General features: G+C 40.4%; 1 protein-coding gene across 1 annotated transcript in view; it reads left to right on the top strand.

The window, feature by feature from the left end:
• The window catches only part of LOC128594807 (uncharacterized), an 85825-nt gene extending 69754 nt beyond the window's left edge, over positions 1-16071 (top strand). Inside the window, exon 4 of the mRNA XM_053603661.1 lies at positions 15908-16071. Within this exon, the coding sequence (XP_053459636.1) occupies positions 15908-16071 (164 nt within the window). The remainder of the gene's footprint in view (positions 1-15907) is intronic.
• Positions 16072-25623: the final 9552 nt, after the last annotated feature.

Genomic DNA, 25623 nt, shown 5'->3' with positions numbered 1-25623 from the left:
ATCCAATAAAAGATAGGTGATTTTTATGAAGAAAACTATAAAGCCTTATTGAAAAATATTAATGAGCATCTATAAGATTATTGAGTATGAAATATCCAATTTCTTTAAGTACTAAGTCTGACAGTTGGTATCTTTGACATTTCACTTTGACACTTCTTTTTTTATTTTTATTGTGGAGGTATATCCTCAGCCTTTCAAATGCATGTTTTGGCTTGTGATTATCTTTCAAAAAAATTTTTAGAGCTTTTTTGTGAAACTATGGATAAGCCAAAAATTCATATTAGTTTTGAATGTGAGTTCCACCATGGAACCAATGCAGGACAGATAGCTAGAACTATCAATGAAGTGTTTGGGACAGAAGTGGCTGATGAATGCATGGTATGTCCATTGCTTTGAGAAGTTCTGTTCCGGGTACTATCATCTTGAGAGTGAGCCATGTGGATGACCTGAGACTAAAGTGATGAGCTGAAAGCTGCATTGGAAGCGAATCCTTCTCAACCTGCATGTGAATTAGCAGCAAGGTTTGATGTTACTATTCCAACAATATTGGACCATATGAAACAAATTAGCAAGACAAAGAAGCTGGATAGATGGGTTCCACATGAATTAAATTTATGTCAGAAGAGAAATCATTTCAAAGCTTGCCTTTCTTTGTTGTTATGACATAAAGGCAAATGTTTCAACTCGGCATTGTTATGTGTAATGCAAATGGATTCGTTTTGACAATTGCAACCACAATAGTTGCGTAAAGATGAGGTGCCAAAACACAGTCCAAAACTGAATATTCATCCAAAAAGCTAATGGTGTCTGTCTGGCAGTCCAGCATTGGTATTATTTATTACAGCCTCATGAATCCTGGTCCATCGATTACAGCAAATACCCACTGCAACCAAGTGGATGAAATGATGAGGATGCTTGCAATTAAGCAGCCAAGATTGGTCACTAGAGACAGGTCAATCCTCTTGCAAGACAATGTCATCAAACAACGCTGTTCAAACTACAGAAGCTGGACTTGGACATTCTCTATCATCCATCATATTCACCAGACCTTGCAAAAACTGACTACCACTTCTTCCAGGCTTTGGACCACTTCTTGCAAGGAAAAACATTCAATTCTCAACAAGCTGTGGAAAACGCCTTTTACGAGTTTATTGCCACTTGCTCTCCTGGCAAATTTTCTGTTGGCATAAAACAGCTACGGTTCAGATATCAAAACTGTGTCGATAATTTAGGGATGTACTTTATTTAATCATACTGTCTCTTGTCTGAGATATGATAAAGTACACTTTTGATTTAAAATTGGACATCTCATAGTCAATGACCTAAATAAATAAATGGAAATGCGTATCATGTTCTTGAAGACAATGACTGAGGATATAAAACTGATCATTATTCCAAATTAATGTATAAATTCAGTGCAATTCCAGTTAAAATACTGATGGGTTTTTGCTTGTTTTGGTATTGGTAGGGGCAGATGTGGGAAGAGAAATGGAGAATGTGATGAGTTCATTCTAAAAATTCTTAAGAAAAAACAAAAGTCTAAGAATAGCAAGATAATTTTGAAGAACACTGTAAGCAAAAATCCTACCCAATTATTCAGGCTTGATTGTGAAGACTTAACCAAGACTGTGTAAAATGCAGCAAAGATGGACAAAGAAAAATGTATTTAACAGAGCAAAACCACACAAATATGAACATTTGACATGTGATATAGGAGTATGAGATAATGGTGGAAGAAAAGATGAGCTATTTAATAATGGTTTTGAGCCAACTATTTATATAGAAAAATTAAAACTTTATCCCTAATCTTCACCATTCCGAAAAAGAGACTTGAAGTTAAAGTGTCATACAAATAAAAGCTCTAAAACTTTTAGAAGAGAATATGAAAGAGTACTTTAATTACCTGAGAGATTTCATGAACAAGACACTATTTTTTTTTTTTTTTTTGTAGAGACAGAGTCTCACTGTACTGCCCTCGGTAGAGTGCTGTGGCGTCACACGGCTCACAGCAACCTCCAGCTCTTGGGCTTACATGATTCTCTTGCCTCAGCCTCCCGAGCAGCTGGGACTACAGGCGCCCGCCACAACGCCCGGCTATTTTTTTGTTGCAGTTTGGCCGGGTCTGGGTTCGAACCCACCACCCTCGGCATATGGGGCCGGCGCCCTACTCGCTGAGCCACAGGTGCCACCTGACATTATTTTTTTTTAAAGAGAAAGGTGAAAGTAGAAATACTTTAAAAGTATTGAAGAACTTAGAACAAATTGTCTTTTCAAATAAAGAACATAATAAAAACATTCTTAGGGCCTCAGAAAGTTTTCCACACACAAAAACACAATAAAAACCAATCCAGGACATGTTGCAATGATATATGTAACAAAAGTGATTAACTATTTTGGTAAAGTTTGTTATCTTTAAAATATAACTAAGATCAAATTAAGAAAAGAAACTGTCATGAGCCAGAATTATCAAGTCAAGATAATATTAATGTGATGAGGATTGGCTGTAAGAGAGGTAACAGACATGTAAGTATACTAAATTTCGAAGGAATGAGTGTATGGATTAATTTAAAAAAAAAAGGCTAAAAGAAGAAAGGAAAAGTCTAAAATAAAAAATTCAGATAGTAAAAACAGGGTCAAACATATCGATAATAGCTTAAAGACAAAAATTGATTGTGTTGGGGCGGCACCTGTGGCTCAACAAGTAGGGCGCCGGCCCCATATGCCGGAGGTGCTGGGTTCAAACCCAGCCCCGGCCAAAAACTTCAACCAAAAAAAAAAAAAAATAGATTGTGTTGCAAAAAATCCAGACATACTGTTTATAAGGAACACATACAAAATAAAGACACCAAGGCTGGGCATGGTGGCTCACTCCTATAAGGCTGGTACTTTGAGAGGCTGAGGCGGAAGGATCGCTTGAGGCCAGGTATTCGAGACCAGCCTGAGCAAGAGTGGGATCTCTGTCTAAAGAAAAAATAGAAAAAATTGGCCAGGCATGGTGGTGTGCACCTGTAGTCAGTCCCAGGTACTGAGAAGGCTGAGGCAGGAGAAGTGCTTGAACCTAGGAGTTTGAGGTTCTAGTGAGCTTTGATAATTTCATTGTACGCTAGCCTGGAAGACAGACTTTGTCTCAAAAAACATAACAAAATAAAAAAAAAAAACTTCATAAAATAAAAAAAAATAAAATAGAGACACCAAAATTTAAAAGCAAATGATTGAAAAAAGGTAAAATGGGCAAAACCAACAGCAAATTATTGTGACTATATCACTATCAGATAAAATAGACTTGAATATAAAGAACATTTTTAGGGTTAGAGAGTATTATCACATGATGAATGTATAATAATTTTATGTATGATTGTGGTATAATCTCAAAATATATTAAACAATTCTATAGAAAGAAAATAAATAAATACATGATTATTGTGGGAAACTTAAAACAATTGCTCTTAGCTGTTGTTAAAGCAAGCAGACAAAAGGTAATAAAGATACAGAAACACTGAACAACAAAATTTACACATTTAAATGCATAAATATTAAGTTCTCTATCCAACAGTTAGGTGATACATAATTAACATATTTATCAAACACTTTTGTAGTATTTCCAAAAATTATTTATGCACTAGATCATTAAAAAACTCACTATATTCAAAGACTAACTATCATATACATTATAATCTCTGATCACAAGGCAATTAGGTTAGAAGTTAGTTATAAAAACACAAAAAATTTAAAGCTCTGCACATTTAAAAATCTACAAATGTCTTTCCTGAATAACTCATAGTTATCTTAAAAAGTAGAAACATCGTAACACTTAGAAGTAAATAATAATTACAACTGTACAAGACCTATGGAATGCAAGAAAATTTATGCTTTTAGGAAATTTAGCAGGAGCTTAAAATTAACCAGATAAAGGCCCATTTCATGGTATTAGTGAAAGAAGAACACAGTACACCCAAAGAAAATAGAAAAATTTGATAAAAGTGAAATAGAAAGCAAATTTTCAATAAAGGTCAACAAAGAAAAAAGTTAATGTTTTGAAACAACTAACAATATACACAAACCACTGACAAGATTTATCAAGAGAAGGAAGATGGTATAATGAACTTTATGAACAAAAGGGGGAACATGACTAAGATAGAGATTAAAAAATAAATGAACACTATCAACAGCTCTATGCCAATGATTTTGCAAATTTAGGTAAAAAGGGAAAAACCCTAGAAACAAAGTAATTTACTAGAAAACATGAAAAACCTGTATTTTCTTAAACTATTGCAGTAATTGAATTGAAATAATGGTTAAAATTGTCCTATGGAAACAAACAATCCAATTAAAAAATAGGTAAAGGATCTGAATAGACATTTCTCAAAAAAAGACACACAGGGGGTGGCGCCTGTGGCTCAGTGAGTAGGATGCTGGCCCCATATACCAAGGTTGGAGGGTTCAAACCCGGCCCCGGCCAAACTGCAACAAAAAAAATAGCTGGGCATTGTGGTGAGCACTTGTGGTCTCAGCTACTCAGGAGGCTGAGGCAAGAGAATCGCCCAAGCCCAGGAGCTTGAGGTTGCTGAGCTGTGACGCCATGGCATTTATCAAGGGCAACAAAGTGAGACTCTGTCTCAAAAAAAAGGACACACAAATGGCTAAAAGGCATATGAAAAAATGCTCAATATGAGAAATCATCAGGAAAATTCAAATTAAAACTATAATGAGATAGCACTTCACATCTATGAATGGTTATCATCACAAAGACAAAAGATAATTGTTGGTGATGATATGGAGATAAGGTAACCCTTGGACATTGTTGGTGAGAATGTAAATTAGTACAGTCATTATGGAAAATTACGTGAATGTTCCTCAAAAAATTAAAAATAGAACTACCATATGATCCAGCAATCCCACTACTTGGGTATATATCCAAAGAAAATGAAAATGAAATCAGGTATCCACACTCCTGTATACATTGCAGCATAATTCATAATAATTAAGATATACAATCAAGTTACGTGTCTACTGATAATGAATGAATAAAGAAAACATATTCCTACACACACATGGAATATTATTCAGACTTAAAAAAGAAGGAACTTTTGTCATTTATGACAACTTGGATGAACCTGGGGGTTCACTTATATAATCAGTAAAATAAGGCGGGCACAGAAAGTCCAATACCGTATATCATTTAATGTGGAACCTAAAAAAGCCAAACTCATAGACACAGAGAGATGGGTGCCTACCGAGGGCTGGGACTAGAAAGATGTTGGTCAAAGGGTTCAAAATTTCAGTCAGACAGGAGGAATGAATTTGAGAGATTTGTTGCACAACAGGATGACTATTTAATAATAATGTATTATATACTTGAAAATTGCTAAGATAATACGTTTTGTATGAGTATGTATTACGAAAATGTGTTTTAGTCTGTTCCTGCTGCTAAAACACAATCCCATAGACTGGGTCATTTACATAATAAATAACAGACACTTGTTTCTCACAGTTCTGGAGGCTGGAAAGTCCACGATCAAGGGTCTGTCAGATTCCATGTCTGAGAAGTTTCCACAGTGCTGCCTTCTTGCTTGTATTTCTATACTAAAAGGTCAAAAGGGAAGAATGTTGTGTCCTCACCTAACAGAAGATATGGAAGGACCAGGCAGCTCTCTGAAACCTCTTTTATAAGGGCATTAAATCTCATTCACGAGGGTGGATTACTCATAACTTAACGAATTCCCCAAAGCCCTGCCTCTTCATCCCATCACCTTGAGGTTGAAGTTTCAATGTATGAATGTGGGAGAGGCACCTACATTCAAACCCTAGCTGAATGTGAAGTAATGGACATGTTAATTAGTTTGTGATAGCCATTCCACGATGCATACATATGTCAAAACATTATAAGTTATACACTGTAAATATATCTTGTTTTTTTTTTATTTTTATTAAATCATAGCTGTGTACAGTAGTATGATCATGGGGTACCATACACTTGGTTCATAGATCGTTTGACACATTTTCATCACACTAGTTAACATAGCTTTCGTATATATCTTGTTTTATTTATCAATTAAAAACATCTTCCCACAGAGAAAATACTGGTAGTTTTAGAGAAAATTTCTATAAAATTTTTAAAAAACAGATGAAATATGCAAATTATTTCATATAATGGAAAAAGAGAGAGTACTGCCCAATTTGTTCTACAAAGACAGTGTAACCTTCAAAACAAAACCAAGAACACATTGTAAGAAAGAAAAATTACAGGCCCATTCACCTATACCAGTGGTTCTCAACCTTCCTGATGCCACGACCCTTTTTTTTTTTTTTTTCTTGAGACAGAGCCTCAAGCTGTCACCCTGGGTAGAGTGCTATGGCATCACAGCTCACAGCAATCTCCAACTCCTAGGCTTCAGCGATTCTCATGCCTCCGCCTCCCCAGTAGGGGGGACTACCACAACACCCAGCTATTTTTTTTTGGTTGTAGCTGTCATTGTTGTTTGGTGGGCCTGGGCTGGATTCGAACCCGCCAGCTCAGGTGTATGTGGCTGGCGCCTTAGATGCTTGAGCCACAGGTGCTGAACCAGCCACCATCCTTTAATACAGTTCCTCATGTTATGATGACACCAACCATAAAATTACTTTCGTTGGTCACCACAAAATGAGGAACTGTATTAAAGGGTTGTGGCATTAGGAAGGTCGAGAACCACTGACTATACAATAATCCTACACAAAATGTTAGTAAATTGAATTCAACAGTGTATAAAAGGACAATACACAGTGATCAAATTGGGTTTATACCAGATATGCAAAGATGGTTTAATATTAGAATATCCACAAGCAAAATAGACCACATTTATATACTAAAGGAGAAAATCCATTTGATCATCTCAAAGCTTACAGAAAAAGCATCATAATTAAAAATAAACATTTGGAATATAAAAATGGAAGACAGTATCTTTATACTGATGAAAATATCAAACATCTAGTGCAAACATCAACTTAACTGAGGAAACAGTAGAAGTAGCCCCTTTAAAATCAGAAATAAGACAAGTATGCCCATCATCACTACCCATATTCAACATTGCACCGGGGGCCCAAGATGTGTAAGAACAGGCGTCCTCAAACTGTGGCCCATGGGCCACAGGAAGCGGTATGAATTGCATTTGTTCCCGTTTTGTTTTTTACTTCAAAATAAGATATGTGCAGTGTTCATAGGAATTTGTTCATAGTTTTTTTTTTTAAACTATAGTCCGGCCCTCCAACAGTCTGAGGGACAGTGAATTGGCCCCCTGTTTAAAAAGTTTGAGGACGGGAGGCGGAGCAAGATGGCAGCCGAGTAACAGCTTCCTTGCATCTGGGCACCGTGAGTCTGGGGATATACGACTCCAGGCATCTCTGGCTGGTGGGATCTGCCTACCATCACCCCTGAGAGGATACAGGGAGTCAGCGAGAGACTTCTGGACCCCAAGAGGAGGACTAAAACACTGGAAAACCGGCAAGTGGTCGTGTGTGTTCAATCCGTCTAAACCCGCCCGCAACTGTAAGTTCAGTAGCAGCGAGACTGCAAACCAGAAAGGCCTTTCCTGTGAACTGTTTTGGTGTGTTTGGACTTGGCACTCAGCTGAACTGCCTTGGGGAGAGCCTGAGCGGGAGTGTGGAGAACTTTGGCCTTTGTCTAGGGCCCCAGTCTGAGCCGCTGAGCCAGACGGAGCTAATAGTGTTTGGCTCTGGGTCACAGGCAGCCATTGTGAGCGATCTGCCCCGGCAAGCTCCGCCCTCAGGGTCGCAGAGCTGGAATTGGGTGGGAGCTGGTAACCCAGCGACCAAGTAGCCTAAGGGCGGGGTCTGAGCCGCCTTGCAGCCCTAACCCTCTGGGGCAGAGGGAGACCAGTTTTGACACACAGGGTAAGTGGATAGCCACTTCACCAGTGATTCCAGCGACAAGCACTTCCCTGAGAAAGCTTCCGCTCAGTAAGTGAACAAGTTCAAAGTGCCTTTTAAGTGGGCTGAAGAGAGATTTAGGGTGTCTACCTGCTGGGGTTTGAGAAACTAGCAGCCTCCAGTCGTATCAGAACTGTGATTAACATCTCATACCCCAGAAGACCACGTGTTGCCCAGACAATATTCAATCACATATACACACTGCTTTGTTTTTGGTTGTGTTTTTTATTTATTTATTTATTTTTTTGGTTTGGTTGCTTTTTTTGTTCATTTTGATGTTGTGGATTGTTGTTTTGTTTTTTAAGTTCAACCTTTTCCATACAGATCCTTTTTCTTTCTCAATTTTTCTAGTTTAATTATAATTTCCCATTGCTGCCTATTTCAATAATTAGAACTTCATTTTTGTTAGTGTTTCTACCACTATTATTTGCTTTTTCCAGCCAATTTTATCCCGTAAAGTTTTCTGTTTGCTTGTTTTGGTTTGATTTATAGCATTTTTGTCTTTCCTCTCTACTTGGTGGAGGTGGGGTACTGTGTCTGATAAGGTTAGCAAAGAGCTGCTGACCTCAAGGGAACCACACAACTGGGCACCCCCAGAAGGTGTTTTTTTTTTTAAGGTTGTATCAAAGTACCCTACTGTACACCTATATTGCTCTGTCTCCCTCTTTCTATGCCTCTCTTCTTTTTGTCAATATTCCTTTTACCCACCCCCTCTCCTTTCTCTATTTTTCTTTTTTTTTCCTTATCACTCGGTCCTCCTTTCTTTCATCCCTTTTTTGCTCTTAAACCTTCTCACCCTTCTGGTCCTGTAACCCTTAGTCCACAGGCACGAGAACTTAAAGAGCAAGAGGAAGTGAAAGGAAAATTAGGGCAAGGAAACAGATAAAAGAAATCACTCATGAGGAAGAATCAGCAGAAAACTACTGGCAACATGAAGAACCAGTCCAGAACAACCCCGCCAAGGGACCATGAGGTAGCTACTGCAGAGGATTCCACCTATACAGAAATGTTAGGAATGACAGAAAGGGAATTTAGAATACACATGTTGAAACAATGAAAGAAATGATGGAAACAATGAAGGAAACTGCTAATAAAGTGGAAAATAACCAAAAGGAAATCCAAAAACAGAATCAAATCAGAGATGAACGATATGAAGAATATAAAAAGGATATAGCAGAGCTGAAGGAAATGAAACAGTCAATCAGGGAACTTAAAGATGCAATGGAAAGTATCAGCAACAGGTTAGACCATGCAGAAGAAAGAATTTCAGAGGTAGAAGACAAAGTTCTTGAGATAACTCAGATAGTAAAAGAGGCAGAAAAGAAGAGAGAGAAAGCAGAACGTTCACTGTCAGAATTATGGGACTTTATGAAGCGTTCCAACATACGAGTTATAGGAATTCCAGAAGGGGAAGAAGAATGCCCCAGAGGAATGGAAGCCATACTAGAGAATATTATAAAAGAAAATTTCCCAAACATCACCAAAGATTCTGACACACTGCTTTCAGAGGGCTATCGGACCCCAGGTCGCCTCAACTCTAACCGGGCTTCTCCAAGACACATTGTGATGAACCTGTCCAAAGTCAAGACAAAAGAAAAGATTCTGCAAGCTGCCAGGAGTAAGCGCCAGTTGACCTACAGGGGCAAATCCATCAGAGTGACCGCAGACTTCTCTAATGAAACTTTCCAAGCAAGAAGACAATGGTCATCTACCTTTAATCTACTTAAACAGAACAATTTCCAGCCCAGAATTCTGTACCCTGCTAAGCTAAGCTTCAAAATTGATGGAGAAATCAAATCATTTACGGATATACAAACATTGAGGAAATTCGCCACAACAAGACCAGCTCTACAGGAAATACTTCAACCTCTTCTGCACACTGACCACCACAATGGATGAGCAGCAAAGTAAGAACTCAGAAATTAAAGGACAGAACCAAACCTCCACACTGATGCAAAAGATAAAACTAAGCAATGGACTCTCACCAAATAAGACGAATAGAATACTACCACACTTACCAATTATCTCAATAAATGTTAATGGCTTGAATTCCCCACTGAAGAGACATAGATTGGTTGACTGGATTAAAAAACACAAGCCATCCATTTGCTGTCTGCAAGAAACACACCTGGCTTCAAAAGACAAATTAAAGCTCCGAGTCAAGGGTTGGAAGACAATTTTTCAGGCAAATGGAATTCAGAAGAAAAGAGGAGTTGCAATCTTATTTTCAGATACATGTGGATTTAAAGCAACTAAAGTCAAAAAAGACAAAGATGGTCACTTTATATTGGTCAAGGGAAAAATACAACAAGAAGACATTTCAATTCTAAATATCTATGCACCCAATTTAAATGCTCCCAGATTCTTGAAACAGACCTTACTCAGTCTGAGCAATATGATATCTGATAATACCATAATAACAGGGGACCTTAACACACCTCTTACAGAGCTGGACAGATCCTCTAAACAGAAATTAAACAAGGATATAAGAGACTTAAATGAGACCCTAGAACAACTGTGCTTGATAGACGCATATAGAACACTCCATCCCAAAGATAAAGAATATACATTCTTCTCATCACCCCATGGAACATTCTCCAAAATTGATCATATCCTGGGACACAAAACAAATATCAACAGAATCAAAAGAATTGAAATTTTACCTTGTATCTTCTCAGACCATAAGGCACTAAAGGTGGAACTCAACTCTAACAAAAATGCTCGACCCCACCCAAAGGCATGGAAACTAAACAATCTTCTGTTGAATAACAGATGGGTGAAGGAAGAAATAAAACAGGAAATCATTAACTTCCTTGAGCATAACAACAATGAAGACCAAGCTACCAAAACCTGTGGGGTACTGCAAAAGCAGTTTTGAGAGGAAAATTCATCGCTTTAGATGCCTACATTTGAAAAACAGAAAGAGAGACCATCAACAATCTCCCAAGAGATCTTATGGAATTGGAAAAAGAAGAACAATCTAAGCCTAAACTCAGTAGAAGAAAAGAAATATCCAAAATCAAATCAGAGATCAATGAAATTGAAAACAAAAGAATCATTCAGAAAAGGAGTTGGTTTTTTGAAAAAATAAATAAAATAGATAAACCATTGGCCAGACTAACGAGAAATAGAAAAGTAAAATCTCTAGTAACCTCAATCAGAAATGATAAAGGGGATATAACAACTGATCCCACAGAGATACAAGAGATCATCTCTGAATACTACCAGAAACTCTATGCCCAGAAATTTCACAATGTGAAAGAAATGGATCAATATTTGGAATCACATCCTCTCCCTAGACTCAGCCAGGAAGAAATAGAGCTCCTGAACAGACCAATTTCAAGCACTGAGATCAAAGAAACAATAAAAAAGCTTCCGACCAAAAAATGCCCTGGTCCAGATGGCTTCACTCCAGAATTCTATCAAACCTTCAAGGAAGAGCTTATTCCTGTACTGCAGAAATTATTCCAAAAAATTGAGGAAGAAGGAATCTTCCCCAACACATTCTATGAAGCAAACATCACCCTGATACCAAAACCAGGAAAAGACCCAAACAAAACGGAGAATTTCAGACCAATCTCACTCATGAACATAGACGCGAAAATTCTCAACAAAATCCTAGCCAATAGATTACAGCTTATCATCAAAAAAGTCATTCATCATGATCAAGTAGGCTTCATCCCAGGGATGCAAGGCTGGTTTAACATACGCAAGTCCATAAACATTATCCACCATATTAACAGAGGCAAAAATAAAGATCACATGATCCTCTCAATAGATGCAGAAAAAGCATTTGATAAAATCCAGCATCCTTTTCTAATTAGAACTCTGAAGAGTATAGGCATAGGTGGCACATTTCTAAAACTGATTGAAGCTATCTATGACAAACCCACAGCCAATATTTTACTGAATGGAGTAAAACTGAAAGCTTTTCCTCTTACAACTGGAACCAGACAAGGTTGTCCTCTGTCACCTTTACTATTCAACGTAGTGCTGGAAGTGCTAGCCAATACAATTAGGCCAGACAAGGAAATAAAGGGAATCCACATGGGAGCAGAGGAGGTCAAACTCTCCCTCTTTGCTGACGACATGATCTTATACTTAGAGAACCCCAAAGACTCAATCACAAGACTCCTAGAAGTCATCAAAAAATACAGTAATGTTTCAGGATATAAAATCAATGTCCACAAGTCAGTAGCCTTTGTGTATACCAATAACAGTCAAGATGAGAAGCTAATTAAGGACACAACTCCCTTCACCATAGTTTCAAAGAAAATGAAATACCTAGGAATATACCTAACGAAGGAGGTGAAGGACCTCTATAAAGAAAACTATGAACTCCTCAGAAAGGAAATAGCAGAGGATATTAACAAATGGAAGAACATACCATGCTCATGGATGGGAAAAATCAACATTGTTAAAATGTCTATACTTCCCAAAGCAATCTACCTATTCAATGCCATTCCTATCAAAGTACCTACATCGTACTTTCAAGATTTGGAAAAAATGATTCTGCATTTTGTATGGAACCAGAAAAAACCCCGTATAGCTAAGGCAGTTCTTAGTAACAAAAATAAAGCTGGGGGCATCAGCATACCAGATTTTAGTCTGTACTACAAAGCCATAGTGCTCAAGACAGCATGGTGCTGGCACAAAAACAGAGACATAGACACTTGGAATCGAATTGAACACCAAGAAATGAAACTAACATCTTACAACCACCTAATCTTCGATAAACCAAACAAGAACTTACCTTGGGGGAAAAACTCCCTATTCAATAAATGGTGTTGGGAGAACTGGATGTCTACATGTAAAAGACTGAAACTGGACCCACACCTTTCCCCACTCACAAAAATTGATTCAAGATGGATAAAGGACTTAAATTTAAGGCATGAAACAATAAAAATCCTCAAAGAAAGCATAGGAAAAACACTGGAAGATATTGGCCTGGGGGAAGACTTCATGAAGAAGACTGCCATTGCAATTGCAACAACAACAAAAATAAACAAATGGGACTTCATTAAACTGAAAAGCTTCTGTACAGCTAAGGAGCCAATAACCAAAGCAAAGAGACAACCCACACAATGGGAAAGGATATTTGCATATTTTCAATCAGACAAAAGCTTGATAACCAGGATCTATAGAGAACTCAAATTAATCCACATGAAAAAAGCCAACAATCCCTTATATCAATGGGCAAGAGACATGAATAGAACTTTCTCTAAAGACGACAGACGAATGGCTAACAAACACATGAAAAAATGTTCATCATCTCTATATATTAGAGAAATGCAAATCAAAACATCCCTGAGATATCATCTAACCCCAGTGAGAATGGCCCACATCACAAAAATCTCAAAACTGCAGATGCTGGCGTGGATGTGGAGAGAAGGGAACACTTTTACATTGCTGGTGGGACTGCAAACTAGTACAACCTTTCTGGAAGGAAGTATGGAGAAACCTCAAAGCACTCAACCTAGACCTCCCATTCGATCCTGCAATCCCATTACTGGGCATCTACCCAGAAGGAAAGAAATCCTTTTATCATAAGGACACTTGTACTAGACTGTTTCCAAAATGTGGAAACAGCCTAAATGCCCACCAAGCCAGGAATGGATTAACAAGCTGTGGTATATGTATACCATGGAATACTATTCAGCCATTAAAAAAAATGGAGACTTTACATCCTTCGTATTAACCTGGATGGAAGTGGAAGACATTATTCTTAGTAAAGCATCACAAGAATGGAGAAGCATGAATCCTATGTACTCAATCTTGATATGAGGACAATTAATGACAATTAAGGTCATGGGGGGGAAGCAGAAAGAGGGATGGAGGGAGGGGGGTGGGGCCTTAGTGTGTGTCACACTTTATGGGGGCAAGACATGATTGCAAGAGGGACTTTACCTAACAATTGTAATCAGTGTAACTGGCTTATTGTACCCTCAATGAATCCCCAACAATAAAAAAAAAAAAAGAAAACTGCAAGATAATGTGTGTGTGTGTGTGTGTGTGTGTGTGAGATTAATGTGACAGTTTGTCACAGTAGAATGAAAATACTAGGATATTTGTGTTGGGGTAAGTATTGATGGAGGATCACCCATGTGTCCAGCAAGGAAGAGCATGGTAGGCAAATAAAAGAAGTGCTCAAATGCCACTCACCTCTTCACACACACAGTGTAGCAAGTAGTCACCAATACACCTTCATTCTGACTCAGGATTTTGCTGGAAATAGTGAAAATAAATACAGATTCATTGCAATATGTTCAAACTTTGGATCTGAGTTCTGGTGAGACTTGGTACAATGGTATAATGTTAAAACATTGTGAATACTGGCATATGAAAGGTTTTCTTCTTGGTGCTTGGTGTGTGTGGTTGAGAAAGGTACTTTCACAGACTTTTCCAAGGATTCCTGGGAGGCTTGCTTTCTGATTCTCTCTGTCTCCGTGCTCCCCAAACAGGAATTCCATACCCTCCCTGGTTTCCATTAAAAAACTACAAACATCAAGAGTTTTGTATTTTGGGGGTTGGGGGCAGGAGGAGGAGTGCCTTATTACTGGAGGTTTGGAGAGAATCAAAGTGGGGAGTCATCATGTGCACTCTGTCTAAGGTCTTCTGGGCCCTTCTCTTTTCCCCTCATTCTCTCCCTGTGTTTTCACAGCAGTTAAGAATTTTCTCTCCTGGCTCAGTGCCTGAAGCTCAGCGGCTAGGGCGCTGGCCACATACACTGGGGTTGGTGGGTTCAAACCTGGCCTGGACCTGCCAAACAATGACAACTACAAAAAAAAAAAATAGCCAGATGTTATGGCCAGCACTTATAGTCCCAGCTACTTGGGAGGCTGAGTCAAGAGTCGCTTAAGCCCAAAAGTTTGAGGTTGCTGTGAGCTGTGACATCACGGCACTCTTCTGAAGGGTGACATAGTGAAACTCTGTCTCAAGAAAAAAACAAAAAACAAAAAAACAATTTCCTCTCCTCTTCTTATGCAGGACAGTCTGTCCTTCTTCAGGTCCCCTCAAGGTCTTAGTTTCTATGTAAATTGACTAATGAAGACATTTCTACCCCAAACAAGACATTTCTATCCTCCTTTCTTTTCTTTCTTTCCTTCTTGACAGGGTCTCCCTCTGGCACCTGAGCTAGAGTGCAGTAACATCATAGCTCACTGCAACCTCAAACTCTTGGGTTCACGTGATCCTCCTGCTACAGCCTCCCAAGTAGGGAAGTCTGGGACTACAGATGCACACACCACACCCGGCTACTTTTCCTATTTGTTTGTAGAGATGGGGTCTTGCTATGTTGTTCATGTTGTTCTGAAACTCCTGGCCTCAAATGATCCTCCTGCCAAAGTGCTGGGATTACAGGAGGGAGCCACTGCACTGGGATAAGAAATTTCTTCCAAATAAGTACTTAACATGTGGGGCACTCAACCGCTTGTATGTCCAATATCCAGCTACCCCCTTTCCCTCACTAACAGAACCCAGATGTCTTAGTCCAGTCTATTCAGGTTGCTGTAACAAAATATCTTAGGCTGGGTGCTCATAAATAAGAGAAATTTATTTCTCATAGTTCTGAAGGCTATGAAGTCCCATATTAAGGCACTGACAGTGCCAGTCTGGTGGGTGCTCCCTTGTTAGATTGACATCTTTCTGCTGTAACCTCACAGGGCAGAAAGGATGAGGAGTCTCTTTGGATCTCTTTTATAAGGGGACTATGCCTGTTGATGAGGTCTCTTCCCCTTGATCTAATCCCCTCCCAAAGATGGAGCTTCTAATATGTGTAGCACAGTCTTTGGCTTTAGGATTTCAGCATATGACACGCACATTCAGACCATAACACTAGAAAACATATTAGATTTCTCAGGCTTTTCTTATAGCCAGCGAGATGTATGCAGGTTGGATGGGACTTTGGAGAAAGCTATGATTTCCTGATGTAAGGGACAGACTCAGCTGAACACCCTTTTGCCCTTTCCTCCTCCTGCCTGGACAGACGGACACAGTGACCCACAGGCAACCCCCATCTTGTCACCGTGGAGGGGAAGAGCAGGCTGGGCAGAGAGCAGGACTGGGTTGAGAGTTCTTCGAGCTGCTTCGCGTGCCCAAGCTATCCACCTCAACTTACTGATACGGGAGAGAATGGAACCTCCTATTTAACTAAGCCAGTGTGGATGGGGTTCGTGTTATGCAGCTGAATGTCATCTGGACTACACAGTGCTCTTCCCAGGGAGTTTTCGTGAGTCGTTTGTTTTCCTTCCTATTTATATTTTTATTTTTTTCTGAAGGGCTATTGTGAATAAGTCAAATAAAACTGGGTCTTTTGGCTCTCCCGTAAGGCCTCTCTCCACTTGGAGGTTCATCTCAAAGGAGCACAAATCTGACTTCACACAGCAGTGCTGGTGTTCACTGGAGCTTCCTGGGCACAGGGTGAATCGCAAAGCCCATTCTTTCCCCACAGCTCACAGCAAAATGCCCCCAGTTCCTTTCGCCCAGCTTTCTCTGTCACGCACCCACTACACATGCCTCCTCATCTCCTTTTGCTAACTGCTCTCCAAAATTCGGTCCCTCTCTTTTCATCTTCTTCCTTTTGCTGTTTAATTGACTCTTTTCTCTTTTTTTATATATTTTTTATTATTAAATCATAGGTGTGTTAATTGACTCTTTTCTTTAAGCGAAGCTTCATGCCGCTGCTTTGGTAAACCCGTCTTTCCCTTCTCGCTTCCCTAATTTCACAGTTTAAACCTATTAGCCTGACAACACATTGAGAACCCAGGTGCAGTAAAATTGTCCTCAGAAGGCAACTGGGAGAGCTCTGAAGAGAGACACTTGGATATTTTTCCCATATATTAGTCTCCAGAGAAGCAGATCAATAGGATAAGTGTGTGTGTGTGTGTGTGTAATGAGGAATAGGCTTGTGTGATTAGGAAGGTGGAAAAGTCCTGAGATCTTGAGTCAGTGAGAGCTGGAGACCCGGGAGAGCTGAAGGGGCAGTGCCAGCCTGAATGCCAACACACTTGAGACCTGGCAAGAGTCAATGTTTCAGTTCAAGTCCAAAGGCAGGAAAAAAAAAACGACGTCCCAAATTGCACGCAGCCATGTAGGAGGACTGCCCCCTTACTCACTTTTTATTTTATTCAGACCTTTAACGGATCAAGGAAGACCCACGAATATTAGGAAGGGCAATCTGCTTTATTCAGTCTGCTGACTCAAATGTCAATCTCATCTGGAAACGCCCTTACAGACACACCCAGAATCACGCTTGGTCCAGTGTTTGGGCACCTGCAGCCCAGTCGAGTTGACCTTGGCGCCTCATCACACTCACCTCTCTCACGTAGCTCTCCACAATATGGGCCAACTTGCTAGGCTGGAAGTGTTGTGAAAGGATAAATGATACCATAGTTGAATAGAAATGACGACAACAATTACAGTCTGGAAGGGAGCCATTAGTTTCTCTGTATTTAGAGAGATGATTTAGTTGGACTTAGCTTAAAAAGTAAGAGAGTTTAGTTTTTAAATTGATATGTGAATATAAATGGCTAATATATAAAAGTCCTCACTGCATGTTGGCCAGCATTCTACACAGTCTTTACATTTATCACCTTAAATTTTTTTTTTCTTTTTGAAGCAGAGTCTCACTCTGTTGCCCAGGTTAGAGTGCTGTGGCATCAGCCTAGCTCTCAGCAACCTCAGACTCCTGGGAAGTGATCCTCCTGCCTCAGCCTTCTGAGTAGTTGGGACTACAGGTGCCTGACACAAGGTCTGGCTACTTCCCTTCCCTTCTCTTTGACAGAGCCTCACTTTGTTGCCTTTGGTAGAGTCCCGTGATTCTCTTGGGTGATTTTCTTGCCTCAGCCTCTCAAGTAGCTGCGACTACAGGTGCCCACCACAAAACACCCAGCTCTTGCTCAGGTTGGTCTCAAACTCCTGAGCTCAGACAGTCCACCCACCTCAGCTTCCCAGAGTGCTGGGATTACAGATGCAAGGCACCGTGTCGGTTGGTTTTTCTGTTTTTAGTAGACACAGGGGTTTTGCTCTTGCTCAGGCTGGTCTTGAACTCATGAGTTCAAGGGATCCTCCCACCTTGGCCTCCCGGATTGCTGAGATTATAGGCATGAGCCACTGTGCCTGGCCCTTATTATCTCCATTAATCATTACATCAGCTCCATAAGGTAAGTCCTAATAACCCTATTTTACAAATGAAGACGCTGAGGCAGAGAAGGGTGACGTAGCTTAACGAGGTCACAGAGCTGGTCGGCGTGGTGCTGGAGTTGGAACCGAGGCATAAGTGGGTGATGCTCACATGGTCACGGGGGAGAGGCAGAGATCTGTGACGTTCCTTGGCTCCCCCACCCCCACATGACCTTTCTTGCATTTTTGCTCAACAACAAAGGTGCTTCTTTGCTCCTTTTCTCCTCTATTTTCTATATTAAAAAAATACAATTATTATGAGAAAAACCTTTCTGGAAAAGTAGCACCAGGAACTACATGCATTCCAAGCCTGGTTTTTGTTGTTGTTAGAAGCATGAGGGTGGGGCCCTTCCGGTGACTCTGGGTGGTGGCTGGTGCTGCCAGCCTCTGATTGAACAATAAAAAGCCAATTGTATATTTCAGGGTTTTTATACCATTTAATCAGGATTTTTAAAAATTGTATAGAGTAAGGGAATCTGTAAACATATTTATAATTAATCTATTTTCATTTCACTACAGTGAAAACATATTACATATGGATTCTCAAGGGAGGAATCTCTTAATTTTTCTTCTCTAGGAATGAGCAATTTTCCTTCCAGAATCTCCCTCTCCAAGACCAAGAAAAGGTTAAATAAATAATAAAATCATTATAATTTCCTATTGGAAGAAAATGGGATCGGTCAATTCTAATATATTTCTATATTAAAAACTAAGTAAAAATGAAATAACAAAATAATAGGATATTACCCATATGACCATGCATAAACATAGTGCCCTTATTAAAGTTTCATACATTTCAATAGAATCAAAAGCTACTGAAATGAGGTAAATATTTTTATAATTTAATTCCTTCCTCAGGAACATTTTCATAGGAATCTTGTAAAATGTGCTAGTGTAGGGATGCACAGAACATTTTCTTTGGAGAGAAATGATCATCAGTATCTGATTAGCTGCCAATAAATCTCAGAGAAAATTGAAGTTCTTTCACTTTTCTTTTGGTTAGCAAATGAGATTAAAGAAAATCACTTTGGTTTTCACAAAAGAAAAGAAAAGCACATAAGTCAGGCCATGAAATGTATTGTCAGAATGTGGAGGTTTTCAAGATGGTTCTTTGGTGCTAGGCTTGTCCATATGCAGCAGACTGTGGAGCCAAGAACTTGCACGTGTTGTGAGAGTTTTGCTTTGTAAGACCATCTCGGGCTTTTGTAGCAAGCCACCTATTGTGAAACAACTTGGGGAAGGCTTCCAAAGAAAATACGAAAAATCTGCTAGCAAGCCAGATTTAGCAATGCTCTTTTCCAGATATGGAAGGGACATTACTTGCAAAACTAAAATATTTTGGAAGAGAAGTTTTTGGCTCATATCCACTTAATTAAGACATTTCAAGAGGCCTTACCCTGGTTGGTAAAGAGAATAACTTCTATTTCAGAAAAGTCTGCTATTCATACCTGAAAAAAAAAAAATCCTTTCTGCCTTTAAAATTTTTTTTTGGTGACTTAAATTTATCAATTTGGACTATTTTGAGAAAGAAAAATTAGAGCTATAGAATTGGAGGAAAAGTTTCTGGGGCCAAATTTAGATTGACCTTCACAAGGAATTTACCTTTTAGTATCTGAGTTTTTCTCCTGCTGCATTAAAATAAGTTGGACTGGATCCCAGATTTGCTGGTGAAGAGGAAAACATTTCCTTGGCTATAGAAGTAGGAGGTGATTTGGTAACTTTATGTGTTTTATTTTTCAGCTGTTAAAGATCTGCTTTCTTCGGGATGATGATACGTGTTTGTCATGAATTTGATCACTGAGTGAACAACAATGACAGGTGTTCAAATTAGTGCTTCCATGAACTCTTCTGCTCTCAAAGGTCACAGATGCAAAGATGGCCTCTGATTATATGTTCCTTAGATACGGCACTTTTCATTACAGGATGTCAAAGTGTTTTGCAAACATTAATTAAGACTTGTATCTTCCCTATGAAGTGAGTGTGATTGTTTTCATGCTACAAGAGCAACAAATGGAGACAGACAACACTTGAGAAGCTGCCCGAGATTGCGCTGCAGAGCATTGCCATTAAGAACCAGTGAAGTGGTGGTGTGCAGTGGCTCACGCCTATAATCTTGGGACTCTGGGAGATGGAGGCAGAGGGGTCACCTGAGCAGAAGGGAGACCTCATCTCTAAAAACTAGCTGGCGACTCAGCACCTGTGGCTCAAGTGGCTAAAGTGCCAGCCACACACATCTGAGCTGGTGGGTTCGAATCCAGCCCGGGCCCACCAGACAACAATGACGGCTGCAACCAAAAAATAGCCAGGCATTGTGGCAGGCGCCTATGGGCCCAGCTACTTGGGAGGCAGAGGCAGGAGAATCGCTTGAGCCCAGGAGCTGAAGGTTTCTGTGAGCTGTGATGCCACGGCACTCTACCCAGGATGAAAGCTTGAGGCTCTGTCTCAAAATAAATAAATAAACAAATAAATAAATAAAATAATAAAAATAAAAAATAAAAACTAGCTGGGGGGTGTGGTGGGGATCTGTAGTCCCAGCTACTAGGGAAGCTGAGGCAAGAGAATCACTTGAGCTCAAGAGTTTGAGGTTGCTGTGAGCTGTGACGCCACAGCATTCTACTGAGGGCAACAAAGTGAGACTCTGTCTTAAAAAAAAAAAAGCAGCGAAGTATTGCAAGAATGGAAAACAAACACTACATGTGCTCACTATTAAACTGGAACTAATTCATCAACACTTATGTGCACATACGTCGTACATCAAGCAGGTGCGACAGGGGAAGAGGAAAGGGGTAAAGAAACTCACACCTAATGGGTACAGTGCACACTATCGGGGTGATGGGCACACTTATAACTTTGACTCAAATGGTACAAAAGCCATTTATGAAACCAAAACATTTGTATACATCTAATAGTCTGGAAAAAAAAAAACTTTCGAAAGAAGGCCATTGGGCCTTGGTGCCCCCAGCTAACTCAGGAATGTTTGTTTTCTCTGCAGAAGTGGCAGCAGCTCTACCTAAGTGAGGGAGGGAAAGTTATCACAGGACCGATGGGCTCTGCCATCTCTTCAGAAGTGGTAGGCATCATTTCTACATAGTAGGTTGGGCAGATTCTATGGCATCAGGAGGAGTTTGTAAAGACAGGAATTCTGAGAATGGAGATGCTCCCCAGCGTTGTTACTGCGGAGACTGCTGAGGGTTCCAGACTCTACATGGAGCAGGCTAAGGGTTGGATAAATGGTCCCTCTGCACCCTAATTGCCTTTTTTGACAAAAGCACAAAAAATAGGAAACACCCTGGAGACTGCTGGAATAATTCCTGACCACCTTATAGGATCATTGAACCCTATTTTTATAGGTTTTTTTTTTTTTTGAGACTGAGTCTCACTATGTTGCCCTCAGTAGAGTGCTGTGGCTCACAGCAACCTCAAACTCTTTGGCTTAAGCGATTCTCTTACCTCAGCCTCCCAAGTAGCTGGGACTTGTTTGGCAGGCCCGGGCTGGGTTTGAACTCACCAGCCCCGGTGTTTGTGGCGGTGCCCTAGCCATACAGGCGCCAAGCCTATACGTCTTAATATGAGAAGATTTTGCTTCGGTTGATGGCCATGTGGAGAAATGGATGACAGACAAAAAATGCTAGTCATAGTAGAATCCATGTTTCCCTTCCTCTTCCCTCATTGCCTTACTCCTGGAAAGTGCCTCATTAGTCTTCTGATATTTAGTTGTCCCCTTTTCAGTCCGTCCTGTGCACAAGTCAGTTTAGTTCAAAGCACGGCTGTCGTGGCCCATCTCAGAAACTTCCCAAGCTCTTCATGGCACAATAACAGCAGCAACGAATACTGGCTGAGCCTTTGATTATGAGTGGGTACTGTGCTGAGGTCTTTACATAATTTAACTTAATTATTAACATTTCTGTATACATTTTAAGATCCCAGCAAAATTGGATCCTACCCGCCTTTCCAACTGTATTTCCTTCTCTTCTCCCATGGACAATCTCTTCTGAAGAGACTGGGTCTCATTTCTGTGTCCACACCCAGTGCAGCCCCCTACCCCCGCCCTGAATGCCTTTCTTCCTGCTCTGGCCTCTTTCTGTTTTCCATTCATCGAAGGAATCCACTTTCCTCTGCCCATCTTCCACTTTACCTTTCAAAGGAGCAGCTTGAGTCCTACTTCAGGGCCTTCATCAACAATTTTATTTGCTGTCTATCTGCTTTTCACTGTTGTATTATGTAATTAACCCTCAGTTCCGTGCCAGTCTGTTTTCTGATGGTCTATTAGGGTGCATTGAATACCTATGTGCAAGATGTTCTTTATTCTTCCTGTTTCTATAGGATATCATGTCCTATTAGACATGACTTCTATATCAGGCAGGATAGGCAGAGTTTTGCTGTAGTAACAAATAAGCCCCAAATCTTATTGGTTTATAATAGCACAGGTTTACTTCTTACCTATATGATACGTCTATTGTGGATTGCCTGGAGACTCTTCAGGTCTCCTTGTTTTGGGATTCCGGCTGGTGGAGGAGTGACTTCTGGAACATTGCCCAAGGCAGTGAAAAGAGAAAGAGGTATGGCTAATAGTGCACTAGCTCTTAAAGCCACATCCATAGCTCCTATCTCTTCTGTTCACTTTTCATTGGCCAAACAAGTTATTCAGCCATGCTTCAAGGGAAACAAGAAAGTGCAATTCTTTTTTTTTTTTTCCAGACAAGATCTCATGCTGATGCCTAGGCTGGAGTGCAAAAACTTGATCATTCTCCTATCTCAGCCTCCCCAGTAGCTAAGATTACAGGTGAATACCACCATGCTTGGCTCACTTAGAATTTATTTATTTATTTTTTTTTGAGAGGAAGTCTCACTAGGTTGCCCAGGCTGATTGAACTCCTGAAGTCAAACGATCTTTCTGCCTCCATCTCCCAAAGTGCTGGGATTATTTGCATCAGCCACCACACCCAGCCCAAAGAAATACAATTCTATTTTGTACCTGACAGGAGGGAAACCAGAATATTTGCCAAACACTCTGATGACCAGCTTCCTTGTCTGTATAGCCTGGACCAGTGGTTTTCAAACTTTTTTATTACATCCCCATTATAAGAAATACCTTTTACATCACAACTCAATACATGTTACATATATACATGTATATGGACAACTTGGTAAATGTGATTCACTTTATTTTCTGTTCCATTCTATTTAACTTTTTTCTTTTTTAAGTGTTGGACATGACCCACTGATGAGTTGTGATGTAGGATTTTAAAAATACTGGCCTAGAAGACACCCTCAGCACTTTCTCACTGCAAATCGCTAACATTTTCTCACTGCAAATTCCATTCCACAAATCCATCTTCTCTGTACCTGGACGCTTGCTCTCAGTACAGCTGGTGAAAAATTATACACTATGAACACCCAGGAGAGGGAGTACGTTTGTGGAGGCTGTCCACAAGGATGTCCGTAGCTGAGTTATTTTGTTCAGCAGTTCCTCACGCATCCTATCCCATCACCACCCTCTTGCCCCCACAGAAACATCAGTCTACACTACTGATCCAGGGACCTGCTCCTTTGAGCCTCCACCTCACATGTGTCACCTTACCAATGCCTGCATTCCCTCTCATGGGGCTTGCTTTCTAACCATCTACCTGTTCCACCACTTTCTGGCTGCTGGACAATCTTAGGTGAGGTATTATTTTCCTCATCTGGAGCTCAGGCCTGGTGTTCTTACATGGCAGGATCCTGTGGGAAGTGGGAAGTGTGAAGCAAGGAGATCTTTGGTTCTGCAGTTAGCCCCTCCCTAGATGCCTGAAGGAGGCCCTCAGCTCTCTGCCATCCCTGTGCCCCATAAGCTGTAGGCCTACCACCAGCTCTCTCCTGGCTTTGAGAGTCAGGAAGACCAGCACACTCAAATGGGGTCAAGGTTGGCCATCCCCAGTAGCCATAGTTTGCAGAATGTCCACCATTTCTAGATTTACTTCTGGGTCCAATTCACAGGGAAGGAAGCCCTGTACCAGGCCATCCCACTGGGACCCTGCATAGCTACAGCCTCACCTATATCCGGTTACCTGAAGGTCCTAGTAGCTCCATGATTCAGGAGAGGCAGATGGCTTGTGGCAAGAGACAGGGAAGCAAGTGCTTTCAGGATGCTTTTCTGGGATCCAGATAGCCCAGGGTCTGTCTAGCTACCTCATTGATCTCTTTCACTCACTGCCCAAGTTTCTCAAAATACAAACTCTACCTGTTTTCTCCCTTTCCCATCTCACATTTGCTTTCAGAATCCACTGCAACAAAACATAAGTTCCATCACTTCACTGAAACTCCTCTGGCAAAGGCAACCATTGATCTCCCATTGTTAGATCCGTTGGACTCTTCCTGGTTCTCAGGTGACCTCTCAGTCACATTTACCCTTGCTGATCCCTTCTGCTTCCTTTGTGACCCTTTCATTTCACTTCCATGGCAATATTCTATTGTAGTTCTCTTATTTCTCTGATCCTTCTTCATCTCCCGCTTCTGGCTTTTATATTGCTCCAGTCCTGTTAATTTTGGTGTCACCCATAGTTCTGTTCTGTTCTTTTCTCACTCTGCTTGCCTTGCAGTGTATTTTGCCACCTTTATGTGAGTTATCCTCAAATTTAGGTCTCCAGGCCAAATCTCTCTTCTAAACTTCAGATCCATTTATGCAACAGCCCACAGGGCCTTTCTACCTGGGCATTCCATAGGCATTTCAAAGACAATATTCCAAAATAGAAAGTAATCTTTCTCAGAAGTACTGTTATGTAGCTTAAGGGTTAGCAAACAAAGACCCATGGGTGAAATCTGGTCCACTGTCTGCTTTCTTTTATGGCCTGTAAACTAAAAATGGTTTCTACGTATTTATTTGTTATTATTATTTTTTTTCTTGAGACAGAGTCTCACTTTGTCACCCTTGGTGGAGTGCTGGGGTATCATAGCTCACAGCAACCTCAGACTCTTGGACTCAAGCAATCTTCTTGCCTCAGCCTCCCAAATAGCCAGGACTTCAGGTACCTGCCACAATGCCTGGCTATTTTATTTAGAGACAGGGTCTCGCTTTTGCTCAGGCTGGTCTCAAACTCCTGAGCTCAGGCAATCCACCTGCCTTGGCCTCCCAGATTGCTAGGATTACAGACATGAGCCACTGTACCCGACCAGTTCCTACATGTTTAAATGGTTAGAAAAATCAAAAGAGTAATAATATTTCATCACACATGAAAATTATATGAAATTCAAATTTCATTGTTCATTAGGAAAGTTTTAATGTAAAATAGCCCCACCCACTTGTTTATGTTATTGTTTGTTTGGCTACAACTTTTTACTACAGCTGCAGGAGTAGTTGCCACAGAGCTCTCACGGTCCACAGAGCCTGAGTTATTTACTATATGGCCCTTTACAGAGAGAGTTGCTGACCCTGGTGTATCTAAACGGACATAGCTTTGAATCTCAGCCCTATCACGTATTCTCCATGCAACCTGGGCAATTTGCTCCTCCTACTTTTGGTTTCTTTATCTGTAAAATGAGATC

This window comes from Nycticebus coucang, chromosome 9, assembly GCF_027406575.1.
Source record: "Nycticebus coucang isolate mNycCou1 chromosome 9, mNycCou1.pri, whole genome shotgun sequence".
Taxonomy (NCBI): domain Eukaryota; kingdom Metazoa; phylum Chordata; class Mammalia; order Primates; family Lorisidae; genus Nycticebus; species Nycticebus coucang.
The sequence above is the reverse complement of the archived record's forward strand: the minus strand, read 5'-3'. Positions and strand labels throughout refer to the sequence as shown.